Source organism: Genypterus blacodes, unplaced genomic scaffold (genome assembly GCF_046128005.1).
Source record: "Genypterus blacodes isolate CSIRO-AG114 ecotype Tasmania unplaced genomic scaffold, CSIRO-AGI_Gbla_v1 ptg000085l_1, whole genome shotgun sequence".
Taxonomy (NCBI): Eukaryota; Metazoa; Chordata; class Actinopteri; order Ophidiiformes; family Ophidiidae; genus Genypterus; species Genypterus blacodes.
This window is the reverse complement of record NW_027466890.1, coordinates 1,253,314-1,272,500: the sequence shown is the minus strand read 5'-3', so window position 1 is coordinate 1,272,500 and position 19,187 is coordinate 1,253,314. Positions and strand designations below refer to the sequence as shown.

General features: G+C 41.6%; 3 protein-coding genes across 4 annotated transcripts in view; all 3 read right to left on the bottom strand.

The window, feature by feature from the left end:
- The window catches only part of LOC143007402 (carboxyl-terminal PDZ ligand of neuronal nitric oxide synthase protein), a 37,729-nt gene extending 33,125 nt beyond the window's left edge, over nucleotides 1-4,604 (bottom strand). The window contains exons 1-2 of the mRNA XM_076158744.1: nucleotides 3,982-4,604; nucleotides 2,647-2,718 (exon numbers count right to left, since the gene is read on the bottom strand). Of these exons, the coding sequence (XP_076014859.1) occupies nucleotides 2,647-2,718; nucleotides 3,982-4,086 (177 nt within the window). The 5' untranslated portion in view covers nucleotides 4,087-4,604. The remainder of the gene's footprint in view (nucleotides 1-2,646; nucleotides 2,719-3,981) is intronic.
- A 1,368-nt stretch (nucleotides 4,605-5,972) lies between these two features.
- On the bottom strand, nucleotides 5,973-11,276 carry cacfd1 (calcium channel flower domain containing 1). Of its 2 annotated transcripts, XM_076158684.1 has the most exons (6): nucleotides 10,967-11,276; nucleotides 10,701-10,822; nucleotides 9,473-9,545; nucleotides 8,920-9,045; nucleotides 8,667-8,774; nucleotides 5,973-8,365 (listed from the first exon to the last, which is right to left on the bottom strand). In XM_076158684.1, exons 2-6 carry the CDS (start codon nucleotides 10,807-10,809, stop codon nucleotides 8,275-8,277), a joined length of 507 nt encoding a protein of 168 aa, XP_076014799.1. In that variant the 5' UTR covers nucleotides 10,810-10,822; nucleotides 10,967-11,276; the 3' UTR covers nucleotides 5,973-8,274. The 2 variants fall into 2 exon arrangements, with proteins under 2 accessions (XP_076014799.1, XP_076014798.1); XM_076158683.1 differs by having other exon boundaries at nucleotides 10,701-11,275.
- Nucleotides 11,277-11,982: 706 nt separating this feature from the next.
- ptcd2 (pentatricopeptide repeat domain 2) lies at nucleotides 11,983-15,416 on the bottom strand. The gene is made up of 10 exons (XM_076158682.1): nucleotides 15,281-15,416; nucleotides 14,592-14,684; nucleotides 14,359-14,488; nucleotides 13,986-14,103; nucleotides 13,345-13,423; nucleotides 13,168-13,259; nucleotides 12,963-13,073; nucleotides 12,799-12,873; nucleotides 12,606-12,719; nucleotides 11,983-12,465 (listed from the first exon to the last, which is right to left on the bottom strand). The coding sequence occupies exons 1-10, from the start codon at nucleotides 15,387-15,389 to the stop codon at nucleotides 12,244-12,246; spliced, it is 1,143 nt and encodes a 380-aa protein (XP_076014797.1). The 5' UTR covers nucleotides 15,390-15,416; the 3' UTR covers nucleotides 11,983-12,243.
- Nucleotides 15,417-19,187: the final 3,771 nt, after the last annotated feature.

Sequence of the window (19,187 nt, the reverse complement as noted above, 5' to 3'; positions counted from 1 at the left end):
TTGATGTAACTGTGCTTGGGTCTGTTGTTGTCTAGTCCAAGTGTTTACGCAGAGACTGCAAAGGAATCTCAGGGCCAACCTTATCTTAACTTCAACATAAAAGGCCAAGGATGATGCTTCTACCACAGAAAGAAATGATGCATGATCCAACAATGTTCCCAGATCACACCTCATCCCTTGGGGTCGCATGGAGGGTCATATAATTAGGTGCATAATAAGGCATATGGTGAAGGAATGTTATCTCAATCCACTGACCTCGGGGCGAGGGGACAAAGTAGTGGATACGATCACGCATCTCAATCTGTTGACAGTGTGTCTTCCAAAGAGCCAATGTGACAGTCTTTCATTGGTTTTGGCAAAAGTATGTTAATGTCCAGGATAAGTGTATTTAAGAGGCCATTGTGACAAGGGCTCCCTCTCTTCTATCCGCGCTCTGCCACCTTCTGCTCTCTTCTATATTCTCTTCTACCTGGGGCTCTGTCTCTCTGATCCTTCCCTTCTCTTGCTCTTTCTTTCTCTCTACCTCCTTTTCCATTCTTCTCTTCTTTTTGACCATCATTACCTGGTTTGTTTATCTGGTTTATTTTGTCATTTGTATCTCTTTAGATCTTGTTTTACACTCTCTTAGCTATTGCAACTGTAACTGTAACAGTAATGTCAGCTATCAGCTCATGTTAGTAAACTCTCCACCATTCATCTCACTTCTATGGTGCCATGCCTCTCTGTAAAGCTAAATTAGCATCACTAAATCATAGTGCCACTCTTATTTATTATATATTTATTAACTATCTCTGTCCATATTGTGTGCGTTTTTTCATCCTTATAACTACAAGGGCTCATGAATTTACCAAAATGGTTCCTCAAGCTCACTGCACTGACTCGTCGTCAAGCATCTGATGAGGATGATGCAGCAAATTACACCTGTGTAGATGTCATAATATGGGAATTTGTTCCATGATGGGATAAATGTGCCTGACTTAATTGAGATCTGTGCAATACTTTTGAAGAACAAAACTCCAAATATTCTATTTTGCAACATTAAAGAAAGCCTTTTTAAAATTCCTGCTACAAATATGAATGATATACATATTGTGATGATGTCATGAATGGAATACAGAGGGAACAGTCACGCGGTGGTCAATGTAATATACAGAGTCTATACATAGTAACATCCTCCGTATGCTCTGTCAGCAGAGATTACATTAAATACGTGACACATAAATTAATAAGAGATCTGTCCACACTGGGGGGCGTTCCACTTCCTTCTGTAGTCATTCCAAAACACGGATATTCCATATATCGCTCCTTCATTATTGATTCAAAGCTAATGCAAAGCTTTCTTTAGGTCTCAGGGGGGAGATGTAGCCTGCATGTGCTGGAGACCACCAGCCCAAAACACACAGTCACTAAAAATTAAGCACTAATGATGCGCTATTTTTAAAATGGGATCACCGTGGAAACAAAAGATCACCTTGAAGAAGAAGCCGTATTCCTTCACCTTCATCCCTCTGCTTCTCTGTCTCACCCCGCTGGTGATCTGTTTACTTTACAGCTTTATTGATTAGTCTGTTCTGGAATCACACGGAAACAGACAGACCTTTAGCAGACTGATGGAGAGCAGACTGACGGAGACCCATAAACAATCTTCATCAGCTTCGTCTCTGCGTCATAAACCTACATTTTGCAGATCGAGTTGGGTTTACCCAAAAGACCTCTCTGCTCTCCTCTCCTCTCCTCTCCTCTCCTCTCCTCTCCTCTCCTCTCCTCTCCTCTCCCCTCCTCTCCTCTCCTTGCTGTTAAAAGCAGGGGGTTCCTCTGATTTATACACTCACACACACACACACACACACACACACACACACACACACACACAAACACTCCATGGGCACCTAGAAACCCACATTTTACACCACAGGACACCAAACGTAAATAGAATTTCTGAATTAAGGAAGACACATGAGAGAGTTTCCCCCAAAAGTCCAGAGAAATGCTGCATTTTTCAAAGCATACGTGTACGCCGGGTTTTTTTTAGCACCTTAGATGCTTCTTCACGACATATTCCCTGAGCCAGAGTAAGAGCCTTGTCATGTTCAGCCAGGCCAGTGAGTCACACTTGAATTACAGATCCGCCACGGCTAACTGATACAGCCCCCAACTTAGCTTTTGGGCGGAAATACCTGCCTGCTGGGAGGCAGGTATTTGGGAGGGAAAAATGACTACATGATCCCCTCAATAACGCTTACTGATGGAAGTAAAGCACAAAATCTAGCACCTTATCTATGATATGATAGCAGGAATAACAAAGAGCAAAGAGAAGGATGCAGGAGGGAGGAGGTGATAAAAACTCTTCTGCTCTAGGTAAATTCTAGGTTTAACAGAGCCCAATAATCATGCTGCAGAAGCTTTAACAAAGGCAATGATAACACAATCTCACACACATGCACACACACTGTGCCTTTCAGCTCTCACACACAGGCAAAAAGGGCAATGTGCCCTTCAGCAAGAGACCCATGCAGTCATCTGACAACAGCAGAATTTGTGTTATTGTATCCGTATTCCAATTTCTATAAACATCACCTTGAAGATTCAAGAGAGCAAAATACTAGTGTGTGTGTCTGATATGTTTTTATCAGGCCAAACTCTTACCCTGATTCTCCTCATAGATGCCACTATCTCCATCCGACTGTTGGGCCTGGGGACATCGAGACTGCCCACATACTGTAACAAACAATCACACACACAAAGAGATAAAATGACAATCAAGTACATTATAGTCTCACATAATACGAGACACTTTATTGTCCCTTGAGAGATATTTGACTGTGTCTCAGTGACGCCTCATAAACAAAAGACACAAAACATCACATGTACATTAGTGTCCATATTGAAGCATGCATGGATGAAGTTGCCTGTGGTCATCATATTGCATAACCCCTTATAAAGCTTGGAAAAGGACTTCACCTGCATTGGCGCAGCAGCGTTATTCTACCATAAACACACACAAGATAAATTGATAACACTTGATTTTTGAGCTGCATCAAATCAAAGTACACTTTATTCATCTAACAGGCACATTCAGTGGTTCCCAACATTGGGTTAGGGGGGATCAAAAGGGGTCTAGAGGAGGATCTTCAGCAAGATTAAGAAACATACTGTATACATTTTAGTCTGAGGCCCAGGTCTGATTTTATTTGATCAATGTTGTTGTCGCTCAATCAGTCAGCATTCCTTAAATCTGTTATGCCAGATGATGATTTGTTCTCAACAGTGGTTAACACTGCCCTTGTCCTCTCCTTGACGACCAGGTCAATAATTGAATATTGCCGGAAGGTTCTGGAGGTTAATTTCTTTTTTATGGGCCACTGAGAGAAACATTATGGGGCTTTTATACAAGGATTTGCTGAGGTTTGCTTAGCTATGATGATCAGCTTTCAGATCAATCAAAAATGACTGATCAAAGGCAAACAAACACACATATATATACTATATATACACACACACAGTACCTGCAGGGATCTGATTGTCATCCTTCTGTTCCATAAATGAACCCGATTCATACCAGCAGCATTCAACTTTGGACAAGTAAGACTTCCTTTATTTCATTTTCTACTGTCCAACCTCTAAAAACCTCTTATTATTACTGTAAGGAAAAAGGTTGGGAATGTTTAAAGCGATTTAAGATACAAGGTCAACACTTAATGAGACAAAAATAACAATAACAACAGCTAGATCAACGAGTTTGTAGCACTGGAATACGCAAAAACAACGCAAACTTGCTCCTTATGTATCTTAAGGTCGTCCCGCCCTGGGCAAACACACTAAACCCACAGTGCTCTCTGCAATGTGTGTGTAGTTTAGGAAACACGAGTTCAAACTTCCTGATGGATCTCAGCTGAAAAGGGTCCAAGTGCACCTGTTGTTCCAAAACCAAGCTCCTGTAAACATCCGCATGAGCGTATTAAAGTCTGTGTTTTTGTTCACCTTGGCTTGGAAGTGGATCCCGTGTTGATAAGCCTCCTCGTTGTGCAGCGGGACCCTCGAGTCCGCCACATCGTCCACCAGGTTGTACCTGTTCCTCGCAGGCATTGCGGGTCAAAAACCGAACGATCCGCGTCCGGTGAGCGACGTTTTTTAACGAGCAAATTGGCAAACACAGCCCCGAGAGTGAAGCTTTACAATCCCCGGAGTGAGTCGACCCGGCGCGGTGGCGGGTTCCATTTGGAAACGCACACGTCCATTGTTGTTGCTCACAGGGTCCCGTTTCTCTCAACGGGGCCAGATTTTTGGGCAACCCCCGTTCTTCTCTAGTCTGGGGACTATACCGGACTGGATCCCGTAATCTCGTAATCTGTGAAACTGTGCGGTTTCCAAAATCTACCGGGAGAACACACCGATGAGTCCCCGGCAGGTGTTGTGTTGCTGCGCGTATTTCTGTGCGTATTTCTGGATCCCTGTCCTGGCGGTAGCAACTCTCCACGTCTCTCTCCCTCTCTTTTCCTCTCTCTCTCTCACACACACACACACACACACACACACACACACACACACACACACACACACACACACACACACACACACACACACACACACACACACACACACAAACAAAGCAACCCCCCTCCTCCTCCTCTTCTCCTTCATTGGAAACTTCCTCAGCATGATGCAACCCTGTTCTGTCAGGAAAACTACAGGCTTTCACACAGGCTTCCCTCTTTCCCTCAGGGCATTAGAATGTGATACACTTGTTCTGCAACTCACTGTGCTCACTGAGGTTGAACTGTTAGAATTTGTTAGAAAAAAAATTAGCTTCAACACTTTTATTCCGGTTAAAATAAAGATGATAATAAGAATATGTAGAATTCAATTGCTATGTGATTCCTTATGAAAGTCATCTGCTTTACCACTAGGGGCAATTTAAGCATCACAAAAGGTACAGTGAAGAGTTCATATAGGCGTGGGTCTCCCTTGACTACCTTGTGCACCTAAATGAGAGGGAGTAATCAGGTTATTAGTTACACCAGAATCTCTAAAACAACACTTACCAGGCTCAGTTTGTGCACTTGTTGAGCTATTTTCTCAACAATAACAAAAAGACACGATTTAATTTTGCATTTCACAGCGTTGCCAAGTCAAGACTGAGAGAAAACGGCAAAACAGTGAATCATCATAAAACTTGAATTCACATCGTTTTTGGATTCCTCCCACAGGACCTGAGTCTGATAACAACAGATAACGAGTACAGGCATGACTACTTGCATGAAGAATTCACACAGAATTTCATTTAGAGAGGTGATGTCATCTGGTCTTAAAGGTTGAAGTAAGGAGAGTCACACAGTTATTGTTATAATTAGCAGTAGAAGTAGATGTAGTTATAGTAGAAGTAGTAGTAGTATTGTAAATACAGTAGTATATGAACTACTTTAAAACCACTTTGCTAAATTGAGGTAATTGCGCTCTCTGTTGGTTGCAATAGTAATTGCTTTAAATGGGCGGAGTTCAATTTACACCAAATTTCTGTCATGAAATTGATAGGGCTTAAAACAATTAATTCATAAACTAATTTTAGATTATTTAACGGTAATTAATCTTAGTTTATTGAACATTTCCCTCAACCGAATCCAATTAATCCTCATTCAAGTAAACAGCATGACAACAAAATGCTGAATAATGAAGTGAATAAGAGGTTAGTGAGCTGTAACATCCGAAACCAGTAGACTGACAGTGTAGCTGTAGTCGAGACGCCGTCTGGAGCTATACTCCAGGCCTGCAGACACAGCTACAGAGCGCAAGAGTGTGCAGAAGAAGAAGAACGTGAGCAATGAACTTCATAAAGGTTTTACAAGCAGAAACATCTACATATGTCTACATGTCAGCTACCGAACTTCGAGTAGAACAGTCCGTTTCATAGCACAAACCATCATGGCATCGGTGTCTGTATAACTGAACCAAAAACACATCAGCCCACAACAAGGTAGTACTTGCAAGTCTGTTTAATCCATAAATTCATAACAGGATCAGGATTCACCTCACAACACATATTATACACATATCCCTTACAGCAGGGGTGGGGAACCTCCGGCCCGCGAGCCGATTCGGGCCGCGAGACAGACCGGCAGATCGCAGCGCAAATTTTGAAGCGCCCACCCCCCTATCTCCCTCAACAAAATATTGATTCGATACTTTAGTATGGCCCCTGAGGTTCCCCACCCCTGCCTTACAGCAACAATAGTTGTCATCACTGAATGCATGTAAAATCTGAGGAGTAATGATGAGAGACAGATATGGACTCTGGTCACAAGGGTCTTCAGTTTTGCCCTTACAGATTCTTGCACTGTTTACAGTAGTGTGTGTGCGAGACCGTGAAGTGTCAGATTGTAGCATATCGCTGGTGTGTGTGTGTGTGTGTGATGTTTCGTGAGTCATGAATGCTGGTTTATGTGCATGTTTCACTGTTTCTCTCACTTTCTCTTCACTGTATCTCCTGTGGATCAAATGAAATCATTTATCATGTAACTATCAGCTGTTGTTGTGTGTGATACCTGAGAGCTGGCGGTAAATGTGTGAATAATTACTGGCCAGCTGTAAATAGACTCCGGACATGACTGGCTGTAAGAGCTACGTGTATGCATTATTCCCAAAGCATCCTTATCATCAACAAACAAAAGCACAAATCATACAATGCTGGATTCATCATGAGTGACATAGGTTCATCATGGCTCTGAAGACTGGGATACAGATCTATCAGTCCCTGAATTAAGACACATTCCCTCATGAGATCTGTAAAGATTATGGAACAGATTATTAACTAAATTCAAACCGATCAATTATCAGAATTTTTCATAAAAAGCAAAGCACATAAACGTACATTCTACTTTTCATCATCACACATCGCTTAACATGGAACGCATAGCCCGTAGCTGAAGTACTGACCGTCTTGTGAGGAAGCAAACAGAGCAGTTTGTGAGATTAACACGTACAGACTGACACAAGCTGAGCTGGACTCGCCCACGCACCTAAAGCCTTGTGCTCAGATCACCTCTGTGTCCTGAGTGATGTGCTACCCAAAGCCCGGATGCTGGAATGCCTCAAAACGAGCGCCGGGAAAGCTTTGACAAACAGAATAAATTAACACGCAAAAAGGCATAAAACTAAAAGAAAGATTTCGGTTTTTGATCTTTGGGTATACTGGATACATTCCCCAACCGTACGAATAGGCTGCAGTTCAGAGTCAAATACTGCAGAACCCCAAGTTTGTTGCATTAAGCACATTGAATCCCTTTTTCAAGCATGATTTAGTCTTATAACTTAAGATCTTTAGAGAGGCTCAATACTTGTTTATGCATGATGGTAAAAGCTAATTTGGACTATATCACATTCCAAGTTAAAGCTTTTTTAAACCTGCTCTGACATGAATGAGTCAGCGTGACGACGTCATAATAAAATTTGCAGGGAATTTGTTCATTCAACCGATCGTTGACTTGTCCACTAAACACTCCCGGATGCTGCTACACTCCAGCAGCTACACGTCACATCTCTTACTGGATTTCATTCAACTCAACTAAAATTTTAAAAATGATAAATCACAAACAATAACCGTAACTGGAAACACAATATCATCTCAGATCATTCGTACTCCCACAGTACAGCATGCATACTGTGGTTGTAAAGGTGCAAAGGCCAATACCTAGTGTAAAGGCTGAAATTAGCGGCAGAATAAAAGGCAGAGGGTACTTAAGGGACAAACTGACCAAACTCCGGGATGTGAAGCGATGACATTTGGGATGTGACCCAGTCTGAACGCCACTAATCATCAGACATAACTTTACCCTCTGTACTCTTTAGATCCGCCAAGTCTGGATCACAGCCTCAAAATCAGTCCCTTTCACAATTGCACCGATTTTGTTTTCAGAGTTTCTGAAAAAAGGCTCATAGGCTCTAAGACTTACGTAAAACAACAAACGGCATCAAAGTTAACAAACGGGAAAGGAACAATAAATACAAGCCATAAGAAGAAATAAGAAGACATAAAAACAAAACTTCCTATCTATGTGTAACGTGTTGAGAGATTCCGTTTACACACCACTTACCAAGTAACGGAGTGAATCCAACATCAATCGGTATGGAAAGTTGCAACTGCCTCAGGAACAAATAAACTCAGCGACATTATTGGGGTGCGACAGAAACGGAAGAGGGGGGAGGAAAGGAGCGGGTGGGACGGTGGGAGAGCAGGAAGGAATCCTATCCCCTGCGAGAGAGGAAGAAAGGGAAAACGCGTCACTCCGGCGCCTCCTTCGTGGTGCCCGTCATTGTCTCCTCGTCGCCCTGTTTCTGGTGCTGCAGTCGGGCGTAACTCACCGCGTCGCCCCTGAAAGAGAGAGGAGGGAGGGGGGAGAGCAAGGAAAGGATGCGAGAGAGGGACGGTAATGAAACCGGGTAAAAACAAAGGCAAAGCAGGTGCGACAGGACAGTTGCTAGTTGATTACATCACTCGCTGTTCATTTGCATGAATTAAGTGGCTCATTGGAAATATGACTGATTAAAATGTTACGGAATGAAACCTGTTAATGTTCAGAATGGCAAGTGAGTGAGGCAATCAAAAGATAAACGATACTACAGAGTGCATTTCTTTTGATAATGGAATCATCAAGTATTAGCGGACGTCTTACTTTTTGCCTAGAGAGGCGAGGCCGTACAGAACCCCCGTAGCAAAGGCGATGGCATTTCCAAACAGGGTCGTAAAGGAGAAACTCAGGAATATTGGGAACAGAGCCATCCTGAAGATTAGGGGAGCGGCCAGAAAGACACACAAACAGCCAGTTAATCCTATTGGGTATATGCACACTGACAAAAGTATGTCCGAGAGCTGAAGCTTATGTCATCTGTACTGTCTGCGCTTGTATGTTGTGTTGCCGCTCTCACCCGCAGTAGAAGATGGCTTTCTGCCAGGGCTTGAATTTGTCTGCTCGTGCTGCCACTGCATTAGCAAACTCTATGAACTGGCAGCAGAAGGGGACTTCGCACAGGAACAGCACAAAGGCAGTCAACCTTGAGTCAGGAGGAGAGGAGAAGACACGAACACGGCAGTGAGTCATCCTCAACACCAACGTCGCTAATGCAACTTCAATATCGGCGGTGGAGAGTGATTAAATAAATAGCCCTTCGTTAATCCTTATCTCTCGCTATGGTAGCCAAGCGAGTAATGTATGCAAACGTACCGTGTGTGTGTGTGTGTGTGTGTGTGTGTGTGTGTGTGTGTGTGTGTGTGTATGTGTGTGTGTGTGTGTGTGTGTGTGTGTGTGTGTGAAATTCCTGCTTCAAGTCAGTCTGAATTAATGCTGTGTTTCCTGGGGAACAAAAGTTTCAAGACAACTCTTTCATTGTGCAACAATGAGTCTGCACCTTTTGCCATGTAACTAAATTAAAATACAGCAGCATAAAACAGCAGAATGTGGTTTGTGGGTTGTGGACTTACACCATCCATACTCCTGCAGCAATGTTTAAAGGGTTCACAGTGACACAGTTCCACACTCCTGAGATGGCACAGGCTGTGAGACACAACATGACAGAGAAACACAAACATGGCTGTCAATAACACGGACAGGTTAGGCATCATGATATCATATCAAGAATGTTCAAATGATCTAACACCTAAGATGACTACAGAGACAACAGGCTTCTAACAGGCATCTACAAACATGTAACGAAACCGACTAACTAGACTTTGATTAACAAAAGCAGAACAGCACAAGCATGAAATGTTCTAATCTAAAGGTTCTCTAACTCGCATAATTGATGGACAGACTGGAGCAGAAATCTAAGCACAGCTGCTGGAGAGTCAGCAAGGGAAAGTCAACACTTCAGAGAAGACTTCAGGTCATGTAGAAGCACGCAAACTGTTGATAAGACGTTGCAACAGCATTGAGAGGCGTGCATGGGCCGGATTGCACCATAATGGGGATGTTCTAGGTTAGTTGCAGTGAGATAACACTTCTCAATTCAGATGCATTCATGAATGCAATCAATTACAGGGCATTTGGAGGGGCATGTTGCTTAATCTCAACCAAAACAAGTTCAGACTGGCCGTGTATGTGAGGCAGCTGTCCTATCACTGTGCCATGCATACAGTCTAATGTGGTATGTATGACCTGATGTTATAAGAAGTCGAGACACTAAATCTGTTCTGGGATGAAACTTCAATAAGAGAAGAGAGGGCAAACGTGTCTGCAGACTGGTTTGCAGTGTGGCTTAACGCGTAAGGATCAATGAAGCCTACTGCACCCTCAGACCCTCCAGAGTGCTGAATAATACAGGGCCCATTGGATATGCAGAGCACCAGTGGGTGAATATGATACAGGCACCGTGACTCTGGTGTCACAGTGGAAGATGGAGGGAGAGAGTGAGGAGGGCTGCAATGCTGCGAAAAGTGCAAGGCTGGCAGAAGAAACGCAGAACGACTCCCATGGCGTGATGGAGGGAGATAAAGTATCTGATGAGTCAATGGAGGGGAAATAACACCAGCACAAGGACCATCAGTGGGTGAACCACTGGGGACACACACATTCAATGTGATGTGGTAAACCTTTGAACCTTCAATGATCCCCCGCCCCCACACACACAGACACACATTAGAACCAAATCGTTAAACCTGTGGGGCGGAATCGGTCGGTCAGTGACAGAACGAACACATTTTAATTACTTACATATTCCTCCTATTACTCCAGCTATTTTGCAGAGCCATCGATACCACCAGGTCATGCCGTCATCCTCCGTGGCGGTTTTAGTGGGCGCAGCAGTCTCCTCGGAGCTCATTGTGTTCGTCGGGCTGAGTAGAGTAGCACAACGAACCCCCCAAACCAGCTTTATAACGACGCGAAGTTAGCGAGTCTCGGTTAAGTTACTTCTAGCGGCAAAATGGTCCTAGACGGTAACGCGAGGTGTATTTTAGAATATTTTAAACGCGTTTTACCGTCTTTTCGTTGTGTGTTTATCCGTGTTGGGACCGAGAGGCTTGTCACACAGCTTCCCCCCGTCTGTCAGTAGCAGCTAAGCGGCTAGCTGATGCTAAGAAGCACCGCCACCAGCAGCCGCTAGGAGTGGAATTTACCGGCGACCCGCTGCATCCGTACTCAAGTGTTTCCAAGTGGAACAAATAAACACAAACGTTTACACAACGAACGCTAAAGTCTAAACGTCCCTGGTTGTTGGAGCGTAAATAGCTGCTCCGTTGTTCTTCTCCCTGCTCTCCGCACGTAAGCGGTGCATTGTGGGAGGGAGGGAGGCAGCTTGAGCGCGTGCGTCACGGTTTGTTTACATGCGGAGTGTGAGCTTTGTTCAGACACTTTTATGTTTGTGATGTTTACTTTATCATACTTCTGGTTCTGGCAAATGACAAATATACAGTTTATGCATTTTCCATATTTTATTTGTTTTTATGTTTCCCTGCTTCCCTGACACATTTGTTGTAAAGGTGAAATTATTGATTCGATGGCTGCAATCGAAAAACCTACGATTCCCTTTGTTTTATCTACATCCATTTTCCACTCGTCATCTTAAGTCGTGATTTTGACATTAAATCAAGTTATTTTATTCACTTAGTTTGCTTTTGCATAGTTTAAATTATTTCCTGCCCTAGCTTGCCCTATTGTCTTCTTACTGTGAGGTTTGCTAATTTCCTTTTGTTGTATTCTTAATTATTGCTATCACTCTCTGTTGTTTCACTGCTTGACTTATTCTTTTACTGTTGTCAATGGGTCCATGTATTAGCATCAGTGGTCTTCATGACACTATAATCTGTGACAACCTACTGGATAACTAAAAAATTCATGTTGTCAACAGATTAAGGCTGATTATCTTCAAGGCTTCAACCCAAATATACAGAACATTTTGGGATCAACAAAGTCTGAGTGAGGGTATTACGAGCATGAAATGGGGAAACAAACCTGACGCCGAAAGCATCTCAGTAAACAAAACAAATACAGAATATTCATTATTACACATTACATTTTAATAACCATTCACTAACTCATTCTTCCCAGATCACTCACTGATTCTGAAATGGAATTTTTACATCTACTTAGATAGTGTTTCATCCGTACAGATCCCTAACAGAGACCTTCTTCTCTACAGGACCAAAAGGCCAGTCTGCAGATGAACAACTCAATGAAGATACAGATAATTGTCAGAAAGCCAATTGTGACCAGAGTCTGCTTCCGACTCTGCTCTGTCTGAGTCACACAGTCTCCATCAGTCTGACAGCAGCTTAGACTGTAATGCTGTCCGAGTCCTTCGGCTGAACTTCCGCTCCTGGATTATTCCTTCCGGTTTCCTCTTCCCTATGGGTGTGTGACACAGCATGTCATCAAGAGTCTGCTGGGTCACCTGACCAGCAAGCGCAAGCTGAGAAACTATCTGCTCCACTTGCGTCCCGTGTGGTCCAGCTTCACTCCGCAAACGAAACAGATCAATCTGGGCAAAGACAACGGGAATCAGTCAAAGCTGCAAATTGTCATAAATAACCTCCATTACTGAGTCATAAGCTAAATGCAGGGTCATTCCACAAAAAACTGCAACAACAAGGTGCACACAAATTCTCCTGATTCACTTACCACCTCCTGAGAAAATTCAAGCTTCTTTACAAAGAGAGGACTTTTAGGCATCATGGCTGCCGACAAGATGGAGATTGCATCACTCACTGCTCCCGAACTAGCAAGTAATACAACCTAAATAAAATTTTACAAATATTATCACGGGGCAACAAAGACAAGGACAAACATATACAGTTATATGATCCACTCTTACTTTCAGGTTTTGGCATACTTTGGTGTCTGTGATCATAATTTGTAAATACAATGACTGTGCTTTTCCAATGTCATTCTGCAAGAAGAAGAAAAAAACATTAACAGTCAAAAAAACGATTCCCTTACCTTTATATCAATGCATAGTATAAAGTAGCTGTAACCAACCTGTCGAAGTGCTAATGCTACAGCAAAGCAGTAAGCATGTCGGATGTTATAGCCTTTGGTCTGTCCCTCATCCATCAAAGCAGTGCAGATGTCAAGTGACTCTGGTGTGTTCTTTCCAACATTAAAAAAGGACAAAAAGACACATAAATAAGTGATACAGTTCAAAAAATGTCATTGGTAGGTAATTGAGTAATTTTACTAGTACCAGTTTATAGCAAGTGGCAGCTGCGAGTGTAAATGTGTACTTATCGAATGGTACACCTTGATTCTTCATGGTTATTAGAACCTCCAGGCCACCTGCATAGAACACATTTATATAATAATGTGATCGTAGTTCCCACCCAAAAAACAACATTAACTTTAATATTAATTTGTCACTTACTTTCATAAGAGCCTTTTGTGAACAACATGTCGATGGCGATGTTAAAGGAGGTCGAGTCGCTGAAAAACCCTTTCATACTCTGGACAAGAGAGAGTAAATGGTCAAGTTATGTAAAAGTGATATGGTGATTTGGGGGGGGGGGGTGGGTACTTGTGAACTTGTGGATGTTTGGGGCATTTTGGGTAATATTTGCTGTTCAATTACCAGGTAGACCCGCATAGAGCAGCAGATCTGTGTAACATGTGGAAGAGCCTGCAGCTACTGTACATGAAGTTATGTGTTTAGTTGCTAGAATGTCCACCATTCCTTCAGAAAGTATTTTCCTATGACATATGGCCCTGAAGATTCTATTGTTTTTTGAAACTTCATAGTGCCTGTGATTGATTTTACAATGTGTCTTTATAGCAGATATTGTATTTTAAGATAAGATAAGATAAGATAATCCTTTATTCGTCCCACAACGGGAAATTCCCATGTTACAACAGCAAAGTGGATAGTGCAAAGCAATAAAGGGCATTAAGATAAAGATAAAATAAGAAAGTTTCACCTTGTTCAACATTAAAGTACCACTATAACTTAAAATGTCGAAGTTTGTTCACCTATTTGTCATTTGTAATAGTCAAGGTGCTGTAATGTTTCACCTCATCAGTAAGTGTAGCAGCAGCCATCTCCTCCAGGCCCAGTTCGTAGCACAGTCGTACGAAGAGAGGACCAAACCTGAAGTCTCTTTGTACCAACTTGCGATTATCTGCATGATACCTATAGAAGGAAAATAAAGAGACACAAATATGCATTCAAATACTTCACACATTGTGACAGTGAAGGCCAAACCTTAGACATTAGTTTTTGTATTGTGATTTCTTTACTATTGCACAAAAATTTACAAATCCATTGATGGTGGTAGGATAGAGAGAGAGAGAGAGAGAGAGAGAGAGAGAGAGAGAGAGAGAGAGAGAGAGAGAGAGAGAGAGAGACACAGCTGGTTGTATTGTATCAGTGAAGGATGTTCTGTACCTATACATGGCATCTCTAGCTGTCACCATGTCACCAGCAGACTGACACAAGTGAAGGAGAAGCTTTAGTTCATCTTTCAGTATCACCTCTTTCCTCTGCAATTTCTGATTGATCATCACGATATAATTCCCTGTAAAAGAGGTTAAAAGTGAGCCTTCTGTCATCTTCATAAGCATAATATCAAATGTAATAAAAAAAAAGAGCCAAGGACAGTGTAACAACTACAAATGTACCTTGTGATCCAGTGACAAGACGAGCCGATGCAAGCTTCCTTTCCTGAAAGTCTTGTAGTTTGATAACATCTTCTGACAAGAGATACCTTTTTGCTGAGGAGAAGATGTAAATGGTTGCAGGTTAGTTATTTAATGGGTTCTTGAATGTAACTTTAAGTCCCTTGCAGATTGCACAGTTTAATGTGGAGTTGAGGTAATTGTTGTGTAATATTCTGCTCCAATCCAACCCACATTTCCACAAATGCAATGGTCCGGCAGAATCCATATACATATATAACTAGCAGTATAGCACTTGCTTGTCTTGGGTGATACATATAAAAATTATTTTCATAAATATTTGAAACACTTAACAGGGATAAACGCTGCAGTCAAGCAGGCAGGTGTGTATTAGAGACGTTTTGATTTAATGGCTGGATTCCATTAAGACCAGTGTCAGGACCATAGCGTTGTGCATGCTGGCTAACTAGTATGGTTTTCTGACAAACCTAAGTAGAACGAGGCCATCATAGGTTAGTTACAACGGTACTTTCCTTTTATAAAAAGACAAATATGCCTCCCCTTTCATACACATGTGAGTTGTTGACAAGTTTATTCTCATGTCGCCCTCTGACTGGGACTTAACCTTCAGGTTTACTGTTCCTAAAACGTCAGTCAAGACGAGCGTTGACACTTTATTATGTTTTGCTTACCTCCGACGCAGCGTTCAATCCAACCTGGCAGTAAAACAGCACAAAACACTCTCTTGCGGGACTCATGTGATAATGACAGACGTATCAACCCAAGTCTTCCCAGCGCCATATTGCACACTGATCATACCATAACAACGAAAACAAAGGGGATGCTGCTGAATGTGTTATTAACATTGTTTACACTTCTTATTCTGCCTGGAATAATAGCACGCAGCTGAATGTAGGCCTTGTGATCTATTTCTATATTTACCGTGAATAGACACCACAATTACTTGAGCTATTTTTTTGGAATTGTTTGTTACGCAGTTTTGTAAGTTGGTACAATCCAATATGGCAGCGGCCGGCGATCCGGAGCAGAAGCGTTATTTCAACATAAGTAATATTATTTGTATAATGTTATTTTTCAAGGAAGACGTATCCCTTTGGTTTAATGTGTGATACACGTGTCCTTGCCACAAACTGGACCATAATTTAATCGATTGTAATCTAGAAAATAAAGCTATCCCTCCTTTGACCAATATATGGCGTTGTTGTACTAGATTTTACACGAGTAAGTTATAGTAATATGAGGTACAGATATTTTGTTGTCTCTAAATTTAAATTGAGGTACACAACTTTTATATGATTATATAATTTAATCACCATTTTTTTATTGATTATTTCTTTGTGGTCTTGATTTGACTATTCACAATTACTTAACCTTTCTAGTTGAATAAAGAACGTATATAAACCTACAACCCACTACAACTGCTTTTACATGTAATTTGTTTTCTCTATTTTCTTTCATTGGTTAATTGTATTACATCATATAAATCTTATTAATAGTATCCGTGTCTCCAGTGCAGGCAAGGAGGTAATTTTAGTAAAGTATATGTAGCCGGGAAAGAATGACAGTAATACAGACTACAGTGTGGGGGTCACTTGTGTAATGCCAGGTAGCAACAACATCTGGTGTCCATCAAGCTGAGATTGCTTCATCAGCCAATCAGATATGGGCGCTTGGATAATTTATGGTATCCTGCAAGGTACATGTGTCTCCTGGGTCTCTCTCTCTCTCTCTCTCTCTCTCTCTCTCTCTCTCTCTCTCTCTCTCTCTCTCTCCTCTCTCTTCTCTTTCCTTAACATAGCTCACTCCCCTAAAGTACATGCTGGCAGTTCAGCAGGATTGCAGCTCATCTTTGGTTGCTCAACTGCAGCAGTAAATTGAGTGGCAAGACTCTTTAACTAAGAATGGTTCTAATTTAGCGATCACACTAATTTACCTTGACAAACTGGCAAACGTTCTGCTGAGAGTCAGATACTGCTATATCCTCTTTGATTTATCCCTTTGTGTACTTCCCTTTGGAATCGGAAAGTGCCCGGGGTGTCCCAAATTTTATTAATAAATGTTCCCAATGGAACAGCTTTGGCACAGAAAAAATGAAGTGCCTGTGTCAGTGTTGTTTGTAGTGGGCTTGCATAAATTGGGAAGATGCTCTATATCTGCATAAATCAAAAGTCCTTGCCAAAATATATGCTTTCCATCTGATTATGTACTGTGTATTTACAATTACATTTACTTCTCCAACAGTGGTTTGAGAAGTATGATGGTTCAATGCTGAGCACTCTTAACTCACGGGGTTGTGGGTTCAAACCTGACAAGTAGTCTGCTGACTGGGACCTTATTCTGGGCTTTAAATGTTTTCCTCCACGATTTCATACTGGTATCATTACCAAAAGACATGTTTGGATGTGGGAGAACAGAGTTGGTCCCAGGGTGCTGCTCACTGGCATATTTCAGGAATGTTTAATAACTAACTTAATAGCATAACTTAGTTGCACTGACTAGACGGTGTCATATTTGTCTCTGTCAATCATACATAGAGCCTTGTCATAGATATTGATTTTGTGTTTGATCAATGAACAAAGTCACAAGAATGAACATGGATTCTCTTTATCTTGTTTAACAGAGAACACCTTTTCCTTATGCACAATTAATTGACCTTAGTAAGAGACTGAAAGAGGAAAACCGAGGCTCTGGTCTTTCCCATCATCACACAGAGAGAAAAACAACTTTACTGTCTGGGACTATCAGCGACACCATGGAAGCCAAGCTGCCATCATAACAAAGAAGAGTGCTAGAAGAGAAAGATGAATATCTATTTAGGGATATCTGCTTCCGATTAACACCTACTGAAACCACATCAACATGTTATGTCACTGACTGTTATGTCACTCGCACAGAATATTGAATACCTAAATAGAGAAAAAGACAAGCCATGGCACAGATACTTAGTTTCCACAACATATTTTTATTGTGGTTGTGTTTGAATGTTTATTCTTTAGTAGTAGTTGCCTTTACATCAGATTGTATCATATGGGGTAGAGGAGATATTGCACACAAACATCAGAAAGCACTAAGGAATACTTTCACTTGAAACTAATTGCTATAGGTTAGATATGAGTTTGGGGAGAGGGAAGAACAGATGCAAGATCACAAGACAAATATACCACACAGCTGCAGACAGACATTTTTAAAGATCGCCCAAGAGAAAGACCGGTCGAAAAGGGGCTGAGATAGAAAGAGAGAGGCGTGAAGGAAAGGGTGAGAGTGAACAAGAAAGAGAAAGGAAGAGAGGTGTCACTCTAGAGTTTGTAGGTTTGTTGTTGATTGTGACAGTATGTGTGTGATATTGGTTTGTGATTCTCCTGCAGGAGAACTGGTCCACAGGCAACAAGAACACCGAGCATTGTTAAAGACGTATCTGGTGAGTTAGACTAGAGTAGACTGGATAGTACCGCAGCCTGTAACCATTTGAAAGACTGTATTGTTTTGTGTTTTGTGTGTCATAAAGCTGGCTTGTCAAAGTTGAACTGTGGTTGATCTGTGCTGTTAGCAGTAGAGTATGCATCATGTTTGCATTTAAAGTGTCTAGGTTTTGTTTTACTTTCATCAAAAACACATCACTCACTCTGCCTCTCTGAGGACATCCGGAGGCTGTTTTCTTAGGGGAGAAACCTCATGTCAAATGATCAGAGTCAGCATCCCTGACTTAAAAATCCTCACTTGAACCTGAAGATCTGTGGTATACTACACCCCGCTTCCATTTTGAATATTGATACAGTGCCAAAGGGAGTAAGGACACTGTTGTACACTAAGTGCTGGAGTAAGTACACTGTCATGGCACAACTTTCAGGAATCATATACAGTAAATCCTCCATATCTTGTATGTAGCCTCCCTGTTGTTCTTAATGCAAGTCTGAGCAAATCTCCATTCTAATAATAAAAGAAAACCCCTAATATATCACCTAACTCATGCACAAAAGTTTTCAATCATTCAATCAGCCACAAAGCTATTTATAATTATAGTACAGTGCTTTAGAAAAACATCCTGCTTCATCAGCTTTAAAATGGGAAAAGGCTACCTAACCCACAGCTCCATGGTTACATAAAAAACATGTATAATAAATAAGATCCGACGTTCTCCTCAAAATCTATAAATTAATCTGACACAATCTGAGTCAGTCCTCTAGAAGAGTTTAAATTAAGGGAAAATGATGAGATTGTACAAATGTGACAAAGGCATAGGAGCATTCTGAAGAGGGATGTTGCACAGCGTGAGTGGCATTCCAGGCAATAGCATAATCATATGAAGTTATCGTGTATTAAATAAGTATTCATACATCATCATTGACAGAACAAAAGTTTAAAAACAACCTGCCATATTCATCCAAATGTACACATAAAACCAGCAGACTGGAAAATATACACGGTCGCCCATAAATGGAATGATTTTTTATCCCAACTCTATGGGAAACAGTGTATCTATATGTGTATACATACTGTTGCCCATAAGGTTGGAATAATTGTTTATTCCAACTTAATGGGCGACGTGTAATATTAGGGGTACTGGTGAATTTGAACGTT